This window comes from Onychostoma macrolepis, chromosome 05 (genome assembly GCF_012432095.1).
Source record: "Onychostoma macrolepis isolate SWU-2019 chromosome 05, ASM1243209v1, whole genome shotgun sequence".
In the NCBI taxonomy this organism is placed as follows: Eukaryota; Metazoa; Chordata; class Actinopteri; order Cypriniformes; family Cyprinidae; genus Onychostoma; species Onychostoma macrolepis.
The window spans coordinates 26,788,965-26,809,788 of NC_081159.1; the positions used below are offsets into that span (position 1 = coordinate 26,788,965).

At 36.2% G+C, this 20,824-nt stretch overlaps 1 protein-coding gene and 1 long non-coding RNA gene across 2 annotated transcripts in view; both read right to left on the minus strand.

Moving 5' to 3' along the window:
- Positions 1 to 200: 200 nt before the first annotated feature.
- The window catches only part of vps37d (VPS37D subunit of ESCRT-I), a 40,161-nt gene continuing 19,537 nt past the window's right edge, over positions 201 to 20,824 (minus strand). Inside the window, exons 3-4 of the mRNA XM_058776971.1 lie at positions 10,113 to 10,195; positions 201 to 1,052 (exon numbers count right to left, since the gene is read on the minus strand). Coding sequence (XP_058632954.1) covers positions 573 to 1,052; positions 10,113 to 10,195 — 563 coding nt within the window. The 3' untranslated portion in view covers positions 201 to 572. The remainder of the gene's footprint in view (positions 1,053 to 10,112; positions 10,196 to 20,824) is intronic.
- On the minus strand, positions 3,241 to 10,106 carry LOC131541299 (uncharacterized). Its single transcript, XR_009271458.1, has 3 exons — positions 6,362 to 10,106; positions 5,800 to 5,859; positions 3,241 to 5,709 (listed from the first exon to the last, which is right to left on the minus strand). It is a non-coding gene; the product is annotated as an uncharacterized LOC131541299 (long non-coding RNA).

Consider the following 20,824-nt stretch of genomic DNA (forward strand, 5'->3'; position numbering starts at 1 on the left):
TTGTCAATAATAATAAAATATGAATAAAAAAAATAAATAATACATTTAACTGGGATTTATGCACAAAACAAGTGAAATGAATGTAACTCATTTTTATTTTTCATATGTTTTAAGAATGATTCTATGCTTTAAAAAAAGAAAAACATATGTATTAAGAAAAAACTAAGAGCAGGAAAATAAAATACGAAACAACCAAGATATAGGTTTAAAATAAACATCATGATTAGACTTTATTGAACACCCATAAACATTACAAAAAGGTGCCATTTTCCAAGTCCCTCAGCGGCCCAAAAGACCTTCCAGTCAAAAAGCAGTGTCTCAAGAAACAGGGCAGTTCCCTCACACAAACAGCAGCTAAACTCCTGCCACATCCCGACAAAACCCACACAAATACCAAACAAATCGAAGTGAAACGAACAAGCAACAACGACAAGCGACGTTAACAAATACTTTATGGCTTTCCGCTCTCCTCCCTTTTTGGGTACATGAATGTTTGATATCATGGCAGCATCATTATTACATATCGACTCGATGAAGGCTTCACGTGGTCTCTTCGTAGCTTGGCTTTCATGTTATCGACACGGAGGCTCGGGCTGATGGGGACTGGGCCTGTACAGCTTCTGCAATCGGACCGGTCTCACCGGCCACCCGGGTAACTGTCCAATTACTCTCAGGCCGACGGGCTGCCCGGGGCAGGAGTGACGGGCGCAAGGCCCCGAGACCTGCGGCTGGCCTGAGCGGGAGTCCAGAGGAGGTAGGACCGAAGCGGAGGAAGAGGAAAGCGGCAGCAGGATAGCCGGGGTCAGCCCATATCGGAGCTGGAAGACACGGGGAGGGCCGTGTGCGCTCATGCCGTTTGGCCGGTACTCCTTATGTTCCTCCTCCCTCTTCAGCTCCTCCTCCTGTTTCTTCGGTTTCCTGTCGGCTTTGTTGAGCTCCTGGAGCTTCTCAGCTTGAGCGCGGCGGATATGGTACGTCTTCCTGTGGCTTTGAAAAGAATCAAGGAATTCCTCCAGGGGCACGTGGCCCTCCATGAACCTCTCCAGCAACTCCTGTGAAGGTCAAGTGACAAATAAACAGGTATTAGAGGACAGGAAGTCAAGCCGGATTCATAACAAGTGTGACGCAGACGCAAACATCCCCTTTTCTGACTCATCGTCTTCCAAGACAAATGTCAAAAGCTAGTTTTATAAAGTTATTTCTATATGATCCTTCAAAATGTCTTTGATGGTGGAATCTCAGGCGGTCCAATTGATTACATCATTTAAAGAAATATTTCTGCATTAAATAAACCCTGCTGAAGAGAAAAAAAAAACAGCTTAGACCAGCTAATGGTGGTTTGCTGGTCTTAGCATGTGTAAGATGGTCAGCCGGATCCCTTAGACGTAATACATTTACTTGAAGTACCCACTGAAATTTAAGTTAATATTTCAATCATTAAAAAACATATTTACATGTTCAAGGTTCTCTGATATCGGTTAATGGTGACATGACATGCAATTAAACCGATAAAATATTATTTTTAGTATTTGTATTGTTTTTATTTTAAATTATTCATATATAGTGCTGTACGACTAACCTCTTTTTAATTGTGACTCTACATTACATTCACACCGGTGTTTTAGGAAATCAATACAACTGTACATAATAATAATTATTATTATTTTATTAATGATAGTTTTAACTAAAAAAAACAAAAAACAGACAAACTATAAAATAAAAAATTAAAATATATACAAAATAATAACAATAATTATAATAATAACAATAATTTTATGTCATGCTACAAGTGGTAATACAAAAAGTTAGACCCTTAATTCTTAAATTCTTCACTTACAAACATTCAAACCCTTGACTTTTTGAAATTTTTGTGGAATACTGGTGAAATGCTGCAAACCTGTGTCCACAAAAATGTTGGAAATTACACTGTAAAAAGTGATAAGTTGACTTAACTTAAATATTTTAAGGCAACGGGTTTCCTCAATTTTTTAAGTAAATGATAATTAAAAAAATAAGTTATTTGAATTGTCAAGTTCACTTAACTTTTTATTTTCTTATTATTATGTACTTAATCATTTTAAGGCAACGGGTTTCCTCAATTTTTTTAAGTTAAGTCAACTTTCACATTTTACAGTGTATGTAAATGTGTATATAAAATTAACCTTGAACATACTGTGTTCCCAAATGTGTGTTAAACTCACAGCACATGCAGAGATGGATTAGACTGCATTTACTGTGAACAAAGCCGCTCTGAGACACTGAAAACTCCAAATTATGAGCTGTGTTACGACCACAGTGCCGAGCTTCACTTTGAAACATGCAGTGCAACAGACTTCATACATAATTAAATTGCAACCTTTGTTATGCTAATTTAATTAAGCTATATCATGGTTTCAGCTTCAAGTTTGATTAATTGTGCAGCCCTATTTAGTTAGTTACATAGTTAATCACCCCTGGTTTACTGTAGCTGATTTTCCAGCCTGGCCAGCCTAAAAGTGACCAAAAAACTACATTAGGGTAATTTTAAAGTATTTTTAAGTAACATTTTTACGTTACTTGACAAAATCACTGTAGGGCTTAACAAACAGACAAAGATGACGTCTGCACAAATAATCACGCAATAAATTTACCATGACCCTGAAGTGGGGGCAGGTGTCTACGCTATGTCTGTCTCAGTATGGGGGACTGAATAATTGATAAGTCTTGTCTGCACAAACTCACCCCCTAAATGTCCTCACAGACAGAACAATAAAGACTTAGGACACCTCCCCTGGCAAACTACACATCAGTGTGAGACAATAACATGCAATGAGCAACTCTAACCCAGTACTGTTATTGTTAATCTAAAACTATTTCACTCATTTTCATAAATTGAAAGAAAAAACAAAAAAAAAAACAACAACAACAACAAGAAATCAATATACATATGTAAATATTAGCTGAAAATCTTAAACAAAAATGAGACATTTGCTTTGGCAACTGAAATAAAATGTTTAAGTACTACAGTTACTAAAACTAAAACTGAAAAAGCTAAATTGAAATCATTAAAGTAATTAAAAAATAAATAACAAATGTACTAAAACATAAAACAAAAAAATATTAAAGTAAAAGCTAATTAAAATAGTATGAATAAATATTACAATCATATATATACACACATGGTCAGAATTGTTGGTACCTTTGGTAAATATGATCAAAGGCGGCTGTGAAAATTAATCTGCATTGTTAATCCTTTTGATCTTTTTTTTTTTTTTTTTTTTTTAATCACAAAAATCTAAGCTTTCATTGGAGAATAAGAATTTAAAATGGGGGGAAATATCATTATGAAATAAATGTTTTTACATGTTGGATACAATTATTGGCACCCCTAGAAATTCTTATGAGTAAAATATCTCTGAAGTATATTCCCATTCATATTCACAATTTTGAGCACACCAGCGTGATTATGAACATGAAATTATCTAGCCATGGCTTCCTGTTTCACAGAAATATAAATAGGAGGGAAAACAAAGCCCAAATTCCCTTAATCATCCATCACAATGAGAAAAACCAAAGAATATATTTCTGATGTGCAGCAAAAGATAATTGAGCTTCACAAATTAGTGAAGTGGTTTTAAGAAAAGAGCTAGAGCAGTGAAAGTTCCCATTTCCACCATCAGGGCAATAATTAAGAATTTTCAATCAACATAAAATGTTACGAAACTGCCTGGAAGAGGACGTGTGTCTATATCGTCCCAATGCATGGTGAGAAGGAGAGTTTGAGTGGCTAAATACTCTACAAGGACCACAGCTTGAAAACGGCAGAAAATAGTTGAGTCTGGGGGTCAGAAAACCTTCAAAAAAATTATCAAACAGCACCTACATCACCACATGTTGTTTGGGAGGGTTTCAAGAAAAAAAAAAAAAATCAAGAAAAGAAAATGCTTTCACCAAAAAATGATCTCCAGCATATTCAGTTATCAGACACGACTGGAACTTCAAATGGCACTGGCTTCTATGGTCAGATGAAACTAAAAATTTAGCTTTTTAGCAGCAACGCAGGGATAAAAAGTACCCCATGTTTACAATGAAATATACTGCTGTATTTTTGATGTTGTGGGCCTATATTTCTGCTGGAGGTCCTGGACATCTTGTTTAGACACACGGCATCATGGATTCTATCAAATACCAACAGATAAAAAATCAAAAAGTGACTGACTCTGTTAGAAATCTTATAATGGGCCATGTTTGGATCTTCCAACCGTACAATAATCCAAACACAAACCTCGAAAACAACACAAAAATGGGTCACTGAGCACAAAACCAAGCTTCTGCTATGGCCATTCCAGTCCTCTGACCTGAACCCTATAGAAAATGAGTGGTGAACTGAAGAGAAGAAGCACCAACATGGAGCTGGGAATATAAAGGGTCTGGAGTGATTCAGGATGAAGGAATGGTCTCTGATCTCTTGTCAGGTGTTCTCTAACCTCATCAGGCATTATAGGAGAAAATTTAGAGCTGTTAAACTGGCAAATGGAGGTTTCAAAAAGTATTCAAAAAGTACCAACAATTCTGACCACGTGTGTATGTATATATACTGTATACACACACACACACACACACACACACACACACACACACACACACACACGTACATAATATAAATCACTGCTCTAATGACAATCAATTGATAGATAGATATATAGATAGATGAACTGTAGATAAAACTACTATTACACAAACACAAAGTTAAATGACCGAAAAGCTATTACATGAATACAAATACTAGATTTTGTAAGTCTTCCTTTTAATTTCTTGCCTTTTTCAGAAAATATTTTGTTTTTATTTTTTCCAAAGCAGCTATATATGTTGCTATAGTGTTGTGAGTGATTTAGTATGTGAGGTTGCTAGGGTGTAAACCAGGGCAATAAAACAAAAATATTTTTATTAAAAAAAAAAAAAAATCATATATTAAATGACTTGTATATAAATATATTTTTAAAAATATTTTTAACAAAATGACTAAAACTTAAAATGAAAATATAATAATACCATGGATACTATAAATAAATAATATTAAAATAACTCTGGTTTCTAGGATGTTGCTCAGTGGTTTTTATTGGCCAAAGTCAAAAGAGCTCACCACTAAGTCTGTGATATTCTGGTCTACACTGTTAGACATTTCAAAGGGTTTTTACAGTAACTTACTGCCAACAATGTTGCCGGTAGGTTACTGCAATTAAGATTTACAGTAGAAAACTATACTGTTTTACAGTCAAGTACTGTTTAAAAAATCCAATTAATCAGTATACTACTGTAATTCATTCATTTTAATATAGATTTCATTAGCTTTTATAATTTTTATATAGACTTCATTTTATTTTTACTCTACATAGGTACTACTGGCATTCAATTAAAACAGACACAATAATTACAAAATATCAAATGCTTTATTTAAAACATTGCATGTATGACACTTAAAAATACAGTCTTCCAATGCTGGAACAGTGCATCTTCACCATTTCTCCTGTCTTAGGACAGTTTGCAGTGCATTATGTTGTGTCCTCTGGATTCATCCTCACAAAGAATATTTAGTCAACAGAAACATAATGGAGAAAAAAGACAAGCAGCCAAAGAATACATAGCCATCTGCAAAACCCAGGTGCTGCTCCAAAACGTGGCCACCACCTTTGCTCACCATCCACTTTGTTAGTGACAGAAATGTCTTCTCTGAAAAGCAAGAAGTAGAATGACACACTTTTAAAAGGCAAACCTCATATAGAATACACAAATCTCTCAAAACCATAGTTGTTCTCTTACCATGAATTATCAGTCTCAGGGTGGCTGACATGCTCTTACTTGATGCTTCATTGCAGTTGCCTTTACAATACAAAGACAAAAAAAAATCAGTAGATCTTAAATTCCATTAAAAACTATAACAAACTAATTCTAAAACTAGAAAGGCAGCTAGCCATAAAATTTGTTTAACCAAGCTAACATACAATTTTATTTTCTCAATAGACTACTGGCCAACTACTAACACCTGAACTAAATTTCACATTAGTTAACCTAATATTAATATAAGATAAGCACTGCTCGTTAAAAATAATTGTAATTCGATAACTTAATTCAATAAGCTGACAAAAGTCGTTTGAAACGACAGCGCAGTTTACAATAGTAAAGTTTGTTACCGCCATGTTGACGCGTAAATGTTACTAGGTTAAAACTGGTGTGCAAAAATCTGACACAAACACACAGACAAAAGTACATATAATTTTACATTTACATTTAGCAAACGCTTTTATCGAAAATGACTTGCAAATGAGGACAATAGAAGTAATCAAAACCAACAAAAGAGCAACAACATGCAAGTGCTTTCTACCTTGCTTGCTGGTCTTATTAAGGTGCATCAACACACAGCGTAGATGTTCTCCGGACCTCTTCTGCTCTCGCGGGTTCATCCCTGGGAAAAACCCGCGGCGCTGCCCCGCTGCTTCCGTGTCTTCCTCGGACGCGAGTTGACAAAAGACAATATAGAACCCATTATATATACTATCTAGACCTGACTGGATGCGGACAGTAAAGTGATGCCCCGGTATATTTCTGACGTACAGATACACTCCAAGCGCTCGCGCTGTTTCTGACATGAAGGACAAACAGATTTTCCAATCATTACAAGTGATGTAACACATCCAGTGTAGTCAGTCCCAAGCTGTTGCGGCATTGTAGACACGGTCCAGGGCAAATCGGGTCAATCCAAATGTAAGAAATGAGGAAAATAAAACAACCTCAATAGAATGGCGCCAAAGAGGCCGTTACAGCAAATACAGTAGTATACAGCAATTTTTAAAAATACAGTAAGTCTCTGTATGTGGGGTCTGACGTCACAGAAAATTCCCATGATGCAAAGGGTATTACAGTTATTTACTGTAAAGGGAATTTGCAGTATTATACTGGGTGATATACAGTAAATAACTGTAGAAATGACAGTAAAGTCTAACAGTGTACAGATATGGCTTGGGTCCCTCCTTTCAGTGAGAGTCTGTGTTTTTTTCCCCCCTTGTTTAACTGTTTGGCAAAAATCAGGTCAAAAATATCACAACACCTTTCCAAACACAACGAACACTGCATGACAAGTTAATACTATAGAGCCAGGGGTTTGTTCAAATCTCTCAAGCATAAGCAATAGTAATAATGCTTACCTCAGTAGGGTTTCCCAGTGTAATCAACAGAAAAATTACTACTGCATGACTCCAAAGTTATACATTCAAAGATTTTATTTTTAAAGGACCATTTGTCTTAATGGATGAAGAAAAGCCCTCAAACCGTGTTTCATGTGGTCTCCTGCTGTTTATTAGCTCTTTATAATTCTCAATCAAGGCATCATTAAAGTTTTATAGTTTCATATGAGAACAGACTATGAACGGTTGCCATCAGCCCTTTTCCAGACGCTGTTGCACTAATAGAATATGCAAGTCCTGTGGGAATTCATGGCCTAATCCAGCTCAGAAACACAAGTGCGGGACTGATGTTTTGTCTGGCACGCTTCCTGCTGAAGGCTGGCTCTCTGTACAGCTTACTTATGATGGAGTGAGATCATCAATCAGATGGCAGGGGCATAATGACAAAGTCACGGCGCTATTGATCGGGCCTGTGTGGGGTGGAAGACACGGTGCTTGTTTACAGCCTGAGGATGGATAAACCTACTTAGATCAATCAGACAAAGCCGAACGGATGGGGCAGGGTGGCTGAGACAACAAGAGAAGACGTCTAAGGAGTATTTTTTCCTAATGGCCCATGTTGTGCTGAGCTGTTTTAAGCCCTTTGTTGAATAGTCTGTGATGCTAACACATTACATAATGAATGGAGATGTTCGGTTTGTGGACAAATAATTCTTCTGAGTCAGATATTTTCAATTAATCCATTCAGTTGGTTCATAAATAAACAGTCTAGTGTCAACAGCTCACTGATTCATTGAGCTGAATATGATTTTTACAATAAATTACAATAAGCACCCTTACCTAATAATTAATAAAAAAGAAATTAAGGTAACACTTTATTTTAGTGTCTCTTAACTAGTTGCTTATTAGCATGCATGTTACTAGAATATTAGCCATTTATTAGTAGTAATTAAGCACATATTAATACCTTATTCTACAAGACCTTATTCTACATCCCTAATCCCAACACCTAAACTTAACAACTACCTTACTAACTATTAACTTACTAACAAAACATCGACTTCTGAAGGATCATGTGACACTGAAGACTGGAGTAACGATGCTGAAAATTCAGCTTTGCATCATCACAGGAATAAATTACACTTTAAAATATATTAAAACTGAAAATAGTTATTTTAAATTGTAATAATATTTCACAATATTACTGTTTTTACTGTATTTTTGATCAGCTGAATACACAATTGGTGAACATAAGAGACTGAAAAAACATTTAAAAAATAAATAAATAAATAAAAATCTTATTGACCCCAAACTTGAAAGGTAGTGTAATATGCAATGAATTGCTAAATCATTTTTATAATTTTTTTGTTAAACAGTTCATTGAAACACACTTTTCATTAGAAACGATTTGTGGAAAGACTTCCCATCACTAGTAATGAATGCTAAAAAGAATCATGAGCACATGGATGAAAAACAGGGATGGAACCATTTTCATGCTTCTGAGACAATGAGGGCTGATGTTATAACAACTGTTGTATTCATATTGAACAATTTGCATAGTTTATTACTTCATAACTTGTCCTGCACCTGTGCTATAAATGCGAATGAAACCTCAAATCAAGCAGCTTGTTGAGTACTATTATTAAGCAATTAGATATACGATTTTTGCCTGGTGGGCAAAAACATATCAAAGATGGTTTAAAGGAGGGACCAGAGTCAGATCTCAAGACCAAAATATAATTGAGACGTGAGGGCTGTGGTCTTTTTTCTGTGAAATCTGTACTGATTTTTAAGTAAACAGCTTTGATATTGTTAGTATTTTAAAGGGATAGTTCACCCAAAAATGAAAATTCTGTCATTAATTACTCACCCTCATGTCATTCCAAACCTGTAAGACCTTCGTTCATCTTCGGAACACAAATTAAGATATTTTTGATGAAATTTGAGAGCTCTATGACCCTCCATAGACAGCAAGGATACTACCATGATCAAAGCACAGAAACGTAGCAAGGACATCGGTAAAATAGTTCATGTGACATCAGTGGTTCACCTGTAATTTTACAAAGCTATGAGAATACTACAAGATTATCCATTAAAAAAAAAAAGAGTGCTAAAATGTGAGTGTCAAACAGGATACATCAGGCTTTTGAGGATCGTTTATTTGTACATCTCTAAATTATCATTGTATTATCATAAAACTAAGCATTTAAATATCAGCAACTGTGCCAAATTGCATATTTTTTGCTCAGTTTGGGCCTCTGAAGAAAAAAAAAAAGTAGTGTCTTTTTCTTCTGGAGTATGAGCTCCATATTCTTCTGTATCATACTACATGTGCCATAAAAGCCTTATGCATCAAAACGCACATACAAACTTTATTTAATTATTATTTTTTTAATATTTTGTCTAAAGGTTCAACAATCTGTTCCCTTTAAAAAAAAAAAGAAAAAGAAAAAAAAAAGTAGGGTTGGGTTATGCACCTGAGCACCATGTGTGGTCAAATGTTCTTAATGAAACATTGGGAGTGCTGGTTTTCCACTTCTGGGACATGGCATCAGTTGTGATGTGTTTGCCTCATCTCTTATTTATGACACACGGGCTGTCAATGCTTTAAATCATTGATTAGATCACATATCCATCTTTGTAAGTAGTGCAGAGGTTAGTGGATTTTAGGGTAGATTTTCACCCTCAAATTCAGACCAACCGGTTCAATGTAAGTAAGGATGGTGTCATGTAGAGTAAAGACTTTCTGCACTTTTGTCAGGCTTTCATTCTGCTTTGTTCTGGTTCAGTTGGCAGGGCATGTTCATTCAACAGTGTGTGTGTCTTAATAAACAACATCCTGAGAGTACTGCTAAAAAAACATGTCAAAAATGTTGTCTTTTGATAAAGGCTGGGTAGGGACCCACAAAGAGTTTCTGTATATATAAAAGAAGCAAAGGATTTTGAAATCACCTCAGACTGATCTTCGGCACGTGCGACCTCCTCCTGGAGCAGATTGTGGGCAGTCTGAGGGCTGTGCTTCTCTGTGAAGGCCTCTGGAAAACCACAAACATTTAATCTCAGTCAGTTTCAATTCTCAACACGACACTGGCTCAGAATCGCATTAAACATCACTATGAGAGATGGGAGCGAAAAGTCATTTCTATAGATATTACTGTGACTCTGCAGTGCTTCAGTTGCTCTGCTGCAGAGTCCACAGCCCTACAGCAAAAACTGTGAAAGACAACACAGAATAATATGTACATAATAAATAACCTGCAGTTACATAGAGTGAGTGAATGATTTTTTTTACTATGTTTTCAATTAATTGGTTGAACAGATTCACAAAATTGCTCAATCACTCGAAGAGTTGAGTGGTTTGCAATTACTGAGTTAATAACTCACTCATCAAAATGAGCTGTTATTGAAATGCGTAAGGAAAAATGTTTGGTGCTATATATTTTACCTTGCAGTTAATATCAGTGGACTATAGGTCTGTTCACAGCAGTACGAAAATTTGCAGAAAAACAGCAGACGGGCTGAATGAAAATGCAATTTACTCTCTGGCAGTAGGTGGAAAAGAGATCACCCTTTATTAAAAAAAAAGTCCCACTGATGGCATGCAAATGTTTTCAGCAACGAGGAGCATGTTTTTGTGAGTTGTGTACTGTATTCCCAACTTTTGACGATGAGCGAATGTCTGTATCAGTCTGAAGAGTAGTTTATTCAAATTGTGTCTAGAAATCTAAAGAAAATCTAGAACACATTTACTCATATAATCACTAGTAAATAGCTGAAGATTGCCATGCTTGAGTTGCTAGTACTGAACAACAGTAAATTTAATTAGGCATAATTTTATGTTTAGTTTAGTTTTTTTCCATTATCAACAACTGAAATGGTTTCATTCATTTCAGTCAGAGTGAAATGGACTAAAAATTTGTAATAACAATTACAAAAAATTGGAACCATTTGAACAAAACATCTTTAAACAACATGAAAACTTACTGACACAAACTTTTATTTCCATATACAGCAGTGTATATGGAAATAAAACAATAATAAACAGAATAATTCCATTGTCAAACACAATAGATAAGATGGCATATTCAATATACAGTATGTATTGTAAATAGTGCTATTCAAATAAATGTACATTTAAATGTGAATGTGAAAATCCAAACTCAAAAGGAGTGTAAAGCAGTTCAAATTAAAGTCTCATGCATATGAAAGAGAACAGAAAAAGTCAGATTTTGAGAAACTATACACAAAACCTAAATAATTGCAATATGTGACCCTGGACCACAAAACCAGTCTTAAGTGTCACTTTTTGGAAATTGAGATTCATACATCATCTGAAAGCTGAATAAATAAGCTTTCCGTTGATGTATGGTTTGTTAGGATCGAACAATATTTGGCCGAGATACAACTATTTGAAAATCTGGAATCTGAGGCTTCTGGCATAAAAGAAAAATCAATCATTTTGACCCATACAATGTATCTTTGGCTATTGCTACAAATATACCCCAGAGGTTTAAGACTGGTTTTGTGGTCCAGGGTGACATATTATATTGTGTTTCAGATATCTATATAATATCCAATCTCTAAAGGCACATTCACACTAAGGATGATAAATGTGATATGAATGATATGAGAATAGCAAAGTTCACACCACAACTATAACGATAACGACAGAGGAACGATATTGTTGGAATCACTTTCAGAATGTTTTTTAAAGTTTATGAACGATAAAAACATAGACAGCCAATGAGAATCCAGACTTTAAAGAACTTGAGTAGGCCTATTTAAAGCAGTTTACAGATTACACAACGGCAAAGCGCTTATAATAAGCAACATTCGTACCATGGTGTGGATGGCCATATAGTTAAAGTTATCGATTTTGGTGTGAATAGACTTGATTCTCACCCTCAGTTACCAAGTTAAAAAGTCTTGACTGAATGAGCGAGCAGCGAGTTAAAAGCTCTCTCACTAAGCCGTCAGTCTGTCAGAAACTGGTACACATTTGAACGTGCAAGCTTGCATGAGATTTGAGAGCTATGTATGAGAGGATGATTTCCAGAAAAGAAAAAAAAAAAAAAAAGAAAAAAAACTTACATTTCTGTCTGTTATTCACACAAAGCTACCTCAGAAGATTGAAACATGCTACGACTACTTTTGAGGTCTTTTAGGTGCATGATGCAATAAATGGCACATTAATACTATATATATATAAAAAAAACATCAGCTTATCAGCATCCCACTGCACAAACAGAAATGCGGTCTCTCGGGCTGGTGACTGTGTGCCAACAGGACAAAAGAACATCGCAACAGTGTGTGAAAACATTGCGAGTGTGTTCAGCTGTGAAGAAGCTCCGCTGCTTGAGTCTTGTGTAAAGTGGGGGACTGAAGCTACTTTCGGGTCTCTTCACAGTGTTATTGCAGGGCCCTGAGGGTGAGGGTGGATGCAATCACTTTCTGTTAGCTCATGTCCACTGATGAGCGTGAGGGGCTGGGACCCTCTAAGTGTTGTGTTGGGGTTGCTGTGGCAACCGGCAATTATTCCGGGGGTTCATTTTAATGAGGTAAAAAAAAAAAACCTACCATTTATACAGTGAAAAAATAGAGTATGTCATTTAATTTTAAAATGTGTGAAAATAAATATTCAAGAAGATAATTTATGCACTTTTACACATTTTCAGCAGTATAATCCATTTAAAATGTAGAATTAAATCAGTATTATATTTAATAAAATACTACATTTACTTTTACAGTAAAAGTAAATGTTACAAATTATGTTTTACAATTAAAAAAAATTATATATATATTCTTTAGCAAAGTAATTAAAAAGTGTCATAAAAATAATAATTTAATTTAATCTTTCAGTTCTTTTAACAAAAAATTATTCTTTTAAAAAAACATTATATACACTACCATTCAAAAGTTTGGGGTCAGTAAGATTTTTAAGAAGGTTTTTAAAGATATTGATACTTTTATTCAGAAAGGACGCATTAAAGTAACCAAAAATGTAAATAAAGACTTACATTTTAACAAAAAATAAATACAATAAAATCTAGATATTTGAAATAAATGTTGTTCTTTCAGATTTCCCATTACATGATTAAATTACATGTGAAAATATTAAATATTTGATTTAAAATTAAAAATGAGAAAAAGATAATTCATTGAAATTGTAACAATATTTTACACGATTACTGTTTACTGTATACTTTGATCAAATAAAAAAATATATATAAAAAAAAAAAATACTGACCCCAAACTTTTCAGCGTCATATGGAAATAAAAACATTAAAATAATTAGATTGTCAAGAGATTTATTTTTAAAAAGTTTTGATAAAATGATACAGAAAGCATTTTCATGGCTGTTAAGAAATATTTCTGGATGATAAATTCTCTCACATCCCCTGCTATTAGCAGGTGTGGAAAAATCACGCAATGTACTTTATGTGAAACGGACTGCAATTTTATTTTGTGCAGCTAGTAGTGCAAAAATTACATGTTATTACATTGTAATAATCATGGTAGGGACCAAAAACATGTCATCACCATGTTTAAATGGTAAAATAGCTTTTATTCAATTGAGCTCCTGCATCTCCAGACTTGCTTTTTCAAGCATTCACCGCTGCTTCGTTCAAGTTAATCTATTTGAGATTCTCTCATGGAAGCGAGACTCATATATGATGAGCTTCATCCTTAATTCATCTTGTCACTACTACGGATTGATGCCAGCATTCAGGCACATGTCTTGCCAATAACTCACAACAAAGCCTTTAATACTGCTGCTACATGCCCCGCTCTCACAACATGAATAATCAAAGGCCCACTATGTCACATGCATTAGCGTGTATCTGTAGGTTCAGGCCGTGTGCCTGCTGAGGCATGTCGGCGTGAGCAAGGGGGGAGTGGCACACCACGTGGATGACCCCGGAGACCCACGCCATGAAACGGTAATGGAAGGCGACAGACAGCCAAACAAACACTTGGGGAGCAGCTGTGGGTGACCTACATACTGGGGAGAAACCATGCAGATGGGCCGCAGGGCGCTCGCTTCACGGCGAGGAAACTACTGGAGCCAGAGATATGACCCGGGGCTTGTGGGATCTCGCAGTTACAATGGCCCTTGATGGATATGAAGCTAAGGACCCAACGCTTTCATTGTTGTGACATGACAGATCACCGTCCTCTCCTCGAAGTGGTCACGTGAAACGAAAACGGAAACAATGGCAGAAAAGAACTGAGAATTGAAACCAATTAGGCGCATGAATGGAATGGCCAATCAGAGAAAGAAAATCATCATTCACCTGGATTGAACTCCAGAGATCAATAACCAGAGCAAAGCGCTGTCCTCCCTCCATGAATACATAATGCTAATTGATTTCATTGAGTCCACACAATCGTTTTGTTCCAAACAAAGGTCTTTTGAGATCTGACTTCACCATCCTCTTAGCATTTGTAAAACAAAAACATTCTTATTCTCCAAAAGTCTAAACTGTTTCTTCTTACAGGGTAACCCTTGTTAAAAAGTAGTGCATTTTAGCATCATTTTGGAAAACTTAACTGAAAACTGAATGTTTCGTGCACTTAACTAAATGTTAATTGCAATTAAATCAAAATTTGTTATAGTTTAAATTTACTGCAATTAACTGCACTTTAGAGTACCTACTTACTGTAGACCACTTATTTTTATGTAATTTCATAATGAATTCTATTGTCTTTGAAATATGGTTAAAGTGTAGTGCTGAATACTGACAAGCATTTATCATTTCTTGTCATTTAAATGTTAATTTTAAATATAATATTGAACCACACATTGCAATAATAATCAAGTACTGTTCTTTAGTATGTTACTCAACACATTAAAAAAGTACTTTCAAACTTTTAATCTGACATTACCACACACAGTATATTTTGTGTGCACTCAATTGTGCTAAAACAACAACAAAAAAACAAGTGGATTTTTATTTCATTAAATATAATGAGATTTGAAGTATATTACTATACTTATTTTTTGACTAGGGAACCTTATTAAATCAGTTGTCAGCATCAACAAAAACTCACATTCTCACTTATTTATAATGATAATATACAGTCCAAGAGTCCAAAATTAAATTAAATAATAAAAAATAATAAAAAATGAATTTTTTGAATGTTGTAGTATTAGGTTTGTCCTTCAGGAACACTCAAAGTACTAAACAAAACTTGATGATCATGTTCTCCAGCAGGATTGAGATTATCCAAAGATCAAGGAAGGAAGACTATTGACTGTTTGCAATAAAGCATTTTCAAATGAATTAAATCTTGATTATTCATCTTGCTGGCTTGGTAATTATCTCAAAACAGACACATACAAAGATATGCACGAGTCTCTGATCTGGACAAATTAGCTGAAGATGGTGAGTGTTGGATAAATTATAGATTAATCATTTGATACTCCAAGTCTTGAGTAGCAAAACAAATTTAGCATGCAAGGCCCAGTGGACTAGGCATTTTTTTCAATGCAATGTCAATCTGAGTCATATGTCAATGGATGTGACTCACTGCTATGCATTACATAATATACACCACAATGCTATTAGTGACGAAAACAAAAGCTAACAACACAAAATCACAAAGACAGAATTCCAGAAAACAGAACAACGCTTCCAATAATAGGTTTTATTTCAATTAATGAAAACACTTCAATAGTTTCAGTTTTAGTTAACAATAGCAACACTGCTCCTGACTTATAATTATTGTTATTGCAGTGTTAGTGCAGCTTTCAGAGGATGTAAATGAACTTGATTTTACTTGCTCAAAATTGGTTAAGAATCAATAAATCTATTTTTGTCATGCCACAAAAGCATTTTGAAGTGAACTGAAACCTAATTATTTCTTATCTCGCCAGCTAGGTGATTACCCTAATTATTATGTCAGTAAAATATACATGAGCATGCCTCTAAGCATGAGATATTAGCTGACTGGTGAATGATTGATTGAAGATTAATTGTTCATTGCGAATACATGAGAAAACACAGCTAAAAGAACTTAGCATGCAAGACCCGGTGGACCAGTCCATTTTTCAAGGCAATGCACCCTGTCAACCCAAGTCATATGTCAATGGATTGGACTCATTAATATGTATGGAAGGAAAGCGCTATTTACACAGGGACTTCTGTCAGTGTAAAGCCACCTTGAAATGTAACACTTTAGCGAACGTTTTGTTTGCGTTGCCGAGTCATCACATTGCTGTGATCGGTCTCCCATCATTCATTCAAGAATATTTTCACTTTCTATAACTCACCTTCTCCTTCAATAAAGAAATTGGTGTACACTTCCACAATGATGGACGGTATACAAGTATAAGAGTGACAACTATTTGGAATAATTGATTATCTGGAATTTATTCCACGTGGTTTAGTTCACAATGGCTTCGTTTAATGGAACTCTTGGCAAAACTAGTTGTAATAGACTTGATTAATGTGTGAGCACATGCACAGGAAAAATTGCAAAGCCCTCTACTTTGCAAGCGTGTGCACACACTCCCTCACTTCCTGTCAAAATAACAGAACGGTGGGTGTTCTTTTGTGGTCTTTACAGATAAATACCACCGGCTGCTTTCCTGTCATCAGAATGAAAGGAATAACTTCAGACGACTAACGCACCCCGGTGGGTTTGCATGCGAAAGCCTGCACATCATATCCTCTCGTATTCACGTATAAAAGATTAGTTTGGGCAAAAAAATCAACATGGATGTTCTAAAATCAGTATGCTGTAATTTCTTTCCATGGCACACAAAAGGATAATTACATAAAAATATCATAATGCATGACAGTTCACAGTGAAGATGTCAAAAAGAACCATAAAAGCAGTCCATGGCTTCTGCACTAAGTCGTAAATCAATGATGATCTTTCCCCAGAAGAAAGTCATACAGGTTTGGAACAATATGAGGGCACACTTCTCCTTGATTAAAGCACTGAACTGACATCTGTAATGCTTCAGCACTGCAAGATTCTGTGTTAAAGTGTAAACTTCTGATGCAAAATTAGAGGGGAAAGCACACCAGCACCCTTCTGAAGAATGCACTCGTTGAGAGCTTTTGTACGGTTTTTCCTCGGGTCAAAACAGACAATGTGAGGACACCACACAAGCCCAAACACAGGGATGCAGGTGCCTGTGGAGACCTTTTTTTGTTTAATTAAAAGGCTTGACAGCTAGGTCAGCATGTGTTTTCTTCTAATAAACCGCAACATGCTCAAAACAGAATTAACATGATTTCTTTCAACAATTGTGTATGGCCATAAATGGCTCATAATAAATAAAAAATAGGCACTAAGTTTATATACACTACAGTTCAAAAGGTTGGGATCAGTAAGATTTAGTTTTTTGGGATCTGTAAGATGTTTTTTAAAGAAGTGTCATCAGAAGTGTCAGTGCTCATCAAGCCTGCATTTATTTGATCAAAAATACAGTAAAAAACAGTTATATTGTTAAATATTATAACAATTTAAAATAACAGTTTTCAATTTTAATATACTTTAAAATGTAATCTATTCCTGTGGTGGCAAAGCTGAATTTTCAGCAGCCATTACTCCAGTCTTCAGTGTCTCATGATCCTTCGGAAATCATTCTAATATGCTTATTTATTACCAATGTTGGAAACAGTTCTGCTGCTTAATATTTTTTGGAAACAGTGATACTTTTTTCAGGATTTTTTGATGAAGAAAAAGTTTAAAGGGGTCATATGATATGATTTCAAGTTTTCCTTTCTCTTTGGAGTGTTACAAGCTGTTTGTGCATAGATGAGATCCCTGAAGTTGCAAAGACTAAAGTCTCAAAACCAAAGAGATATTCTTTTTAAAAGTTAAGACTCGACCACGCCCTCCTAAAACGGCTCATTCAAACGCCCCCACATGTCTACGTCACGGTGTGGGGAGATTTGAAAAACACCGCCAAAATGTATACGCAAAGAAAGAGGGTGGGACTTTTATTCTCGCTGTAGTATTGTTGCTGCCGCTGGCGCCGTGTCGTGGAGGGCTTCCAAAAGAGGACACAACTAGAAATCAGTGGTTAAGTTGTATTTACAACACTGTTCCAGAACAGTTCAGCCCAAATATTCGAGTGTGTGCAGTGGATTTTACAGAGGACTATTTCCTGAACCTGGGAGTAGCCTGCCAGCTGTGCTCAAAGACTGTTTCTATAAAGTGGGGCAATTCCAACTTTGCAAGGTCAGTCTGGCGCTTCTTACTCACAGCCTGTAAGTATGTTTTCATATTTAAAGAATCTGCCACTGACTATTCAAACGCGAGTTTTGAGCTGTGTAGAGTAGTGCTTGTTGTTTGTCGTTTCTCCGATCACAAATGCAGATATGGTAATGTTTAAAAAGACAGTACAAGTCATTATAATCAGTAATTATGTCCCAACTGGATGCAACAAATGCCTCGTTTGTAATCGGTTTTATTGTTTCTGTGACGTTGCGCCAGGAAACGCCATCACAATACGGTAAGGGGCATAACATTTCCGTCTCACCCTTGAGGTATTTGGGCCAATCACAATGCACTGGATAGCTGACCAATCACACCTCGCTTCTCAGAACGATGAGCTTTGTAAAAAACGGCGCGCTTCAGAAAGGACCAGGCTTAGAGGACCAACAATAATGTACAGCATGTGGAAAATAATGTGTTTTTTGAACCTTAAACCGCATAAACACATCGCATTACACCAAATACACAAAATAATGTTCTTTTTAGCAACGTCATATGACCCCTTTAAAAGAACAGAATTTATTCAAAATAGAAATCTTTTGTAACAATATACAACTGTTCAAAAATTTGAGGTCAGTAGGCCTACATTTTTTTTCTTTTTTGAAAGAAATTAATACTTTTAGACATTTAACATACAATTAATACATGTTAAAGACTGATTAAAAGTGATAGTAAAGACTTTTATTATTTCAAAAGGTTTCTACTGTGAATAAATGCTGTTTCATGTTTCATGATTTCCACAAAAATATTAAGCAGCACATCTCAGCCATCAAAGGAACAAATACCTTAAATACATTAAAACAGAAAAGTTATTTTCAACTTTCCAACTATATTACCATGCTAAAACACATGCAATAATATAGCTTTTAGATATACTTCTATAAAATGTATCATTAAGGAGCAGATCGGTCCTATATTATAATACTGTCTAATACTGATATCATAGTACTGCGAATGAACTCTACCATATTACAGAAAATGTATACTTATTATTAGTGGTATTTGTTATGAAAATATTTGAGCTATTTTCCTAATATTCAGCAGAGCATTAAGTTTTCCCTCCCTTTCAATGTCACTGAGCATAAGCCAATGTGAAAGAGTCAAACACAGAAATGTCAACATAATGTATCAAGTGTATTTTTTCTAAGGGCTTTTGGCGTGGAGTTCCCAGTTTGGGTTGGATTCTCAGGAGATTGATTTCAAAAGCTTGTGAGAGGCCCCTTTCTCCCACTGAGTGATTAAGGCCTCATGTGTGTGGTAGCTCAATGGCCCTAATCCAGCTTTGATAACTGCCCCCTGCATTCAAACACTAAGAGAGGGCCAGAGCGACTTCACATCCTGTTAATTACCAACTCCTCCATCAGTGCGCTCTCACAAAGTTCCCCGGCCTCTTCAGCTGCCCCAGCATGCATCTTAGCCATGTGATTTACAGGCACTTTGAGACAAAGATGCCCTTTTCACACTCGCAATGACGGCTGACCCCCCTCTGGAGGGGTGGAGGGGGTTTTGTAAAGGGTGGAGCGTTTGACAACCAGTTTGGTGAAAGTTCTGTGTTGAGCTGTCAATGATAGGTTGCAGTGTGTGTGAAAGGTCAGCAGGTCGGGTCTCGGGTAAACGGTGTCGTCACGCTGGGTTAACAATAAAAGGGCACTCACGGTGCTCTTTGCTTTTGAAGCAGGATGGATGGTACCAGCACCACGTCGCCCTCCAGAAAAAACTACAGGTCAAGAATGTGCCGTCGGCCACATGTGAGGAAAAACAGAAGGAATGGGAGACTTAAATAATCTTGAGTCATGCTCATTCGCATTTGGCAAAAGCATTAGAAGCAAATGGGAAAGTCTAAGTGGGAGTGAAACCGACATGGTGGTATAATCAAGCTAGATTGAATTCCCACCAAGAAACTTGTAGTGCACCTTCCAGAGCCAAATTCTTCTCCTAACGTCTGCCGCTGCCACTGTGAATTACGCAATAACTCGCAAGCCTCCGAGCCAGAACTCCGGTCTCAGCTGATGGAGCAATCCAACAGTTTTTCATTCTTTCTTTCAGCTCTGAGAGAATTAAAATCAGATGTTTGGGGTTGGGGGAACGATCTCTCCCACCCATCCGGTTGTAGCCTGCAGCTGGAGGCACTGGTACATGTGCGCTACATGGTGACAGGAAGGTGAACATTCCACCCTTCTTCCGTCACTCGCCGGCAGCTGCAAGAGCGAAGGAAAAAAAGCGTCCTGTGAAACAGCGTTTCTTGAGTGGATCTTTGCCCATGTGGCCATGGAGATGGGAACTTCCTGTACAAGCTCTGTCAGAGCGTGTAAGCAGACTAGCAGATATCTCCGCTGATCTTTTGTTGCTCTGTTGGACACTGAAGGAACCCCACCGTCTCCTCCTCCTCTCTGCCTGCTCACGACAGTTCAATTTCCTGCTGGCATTTC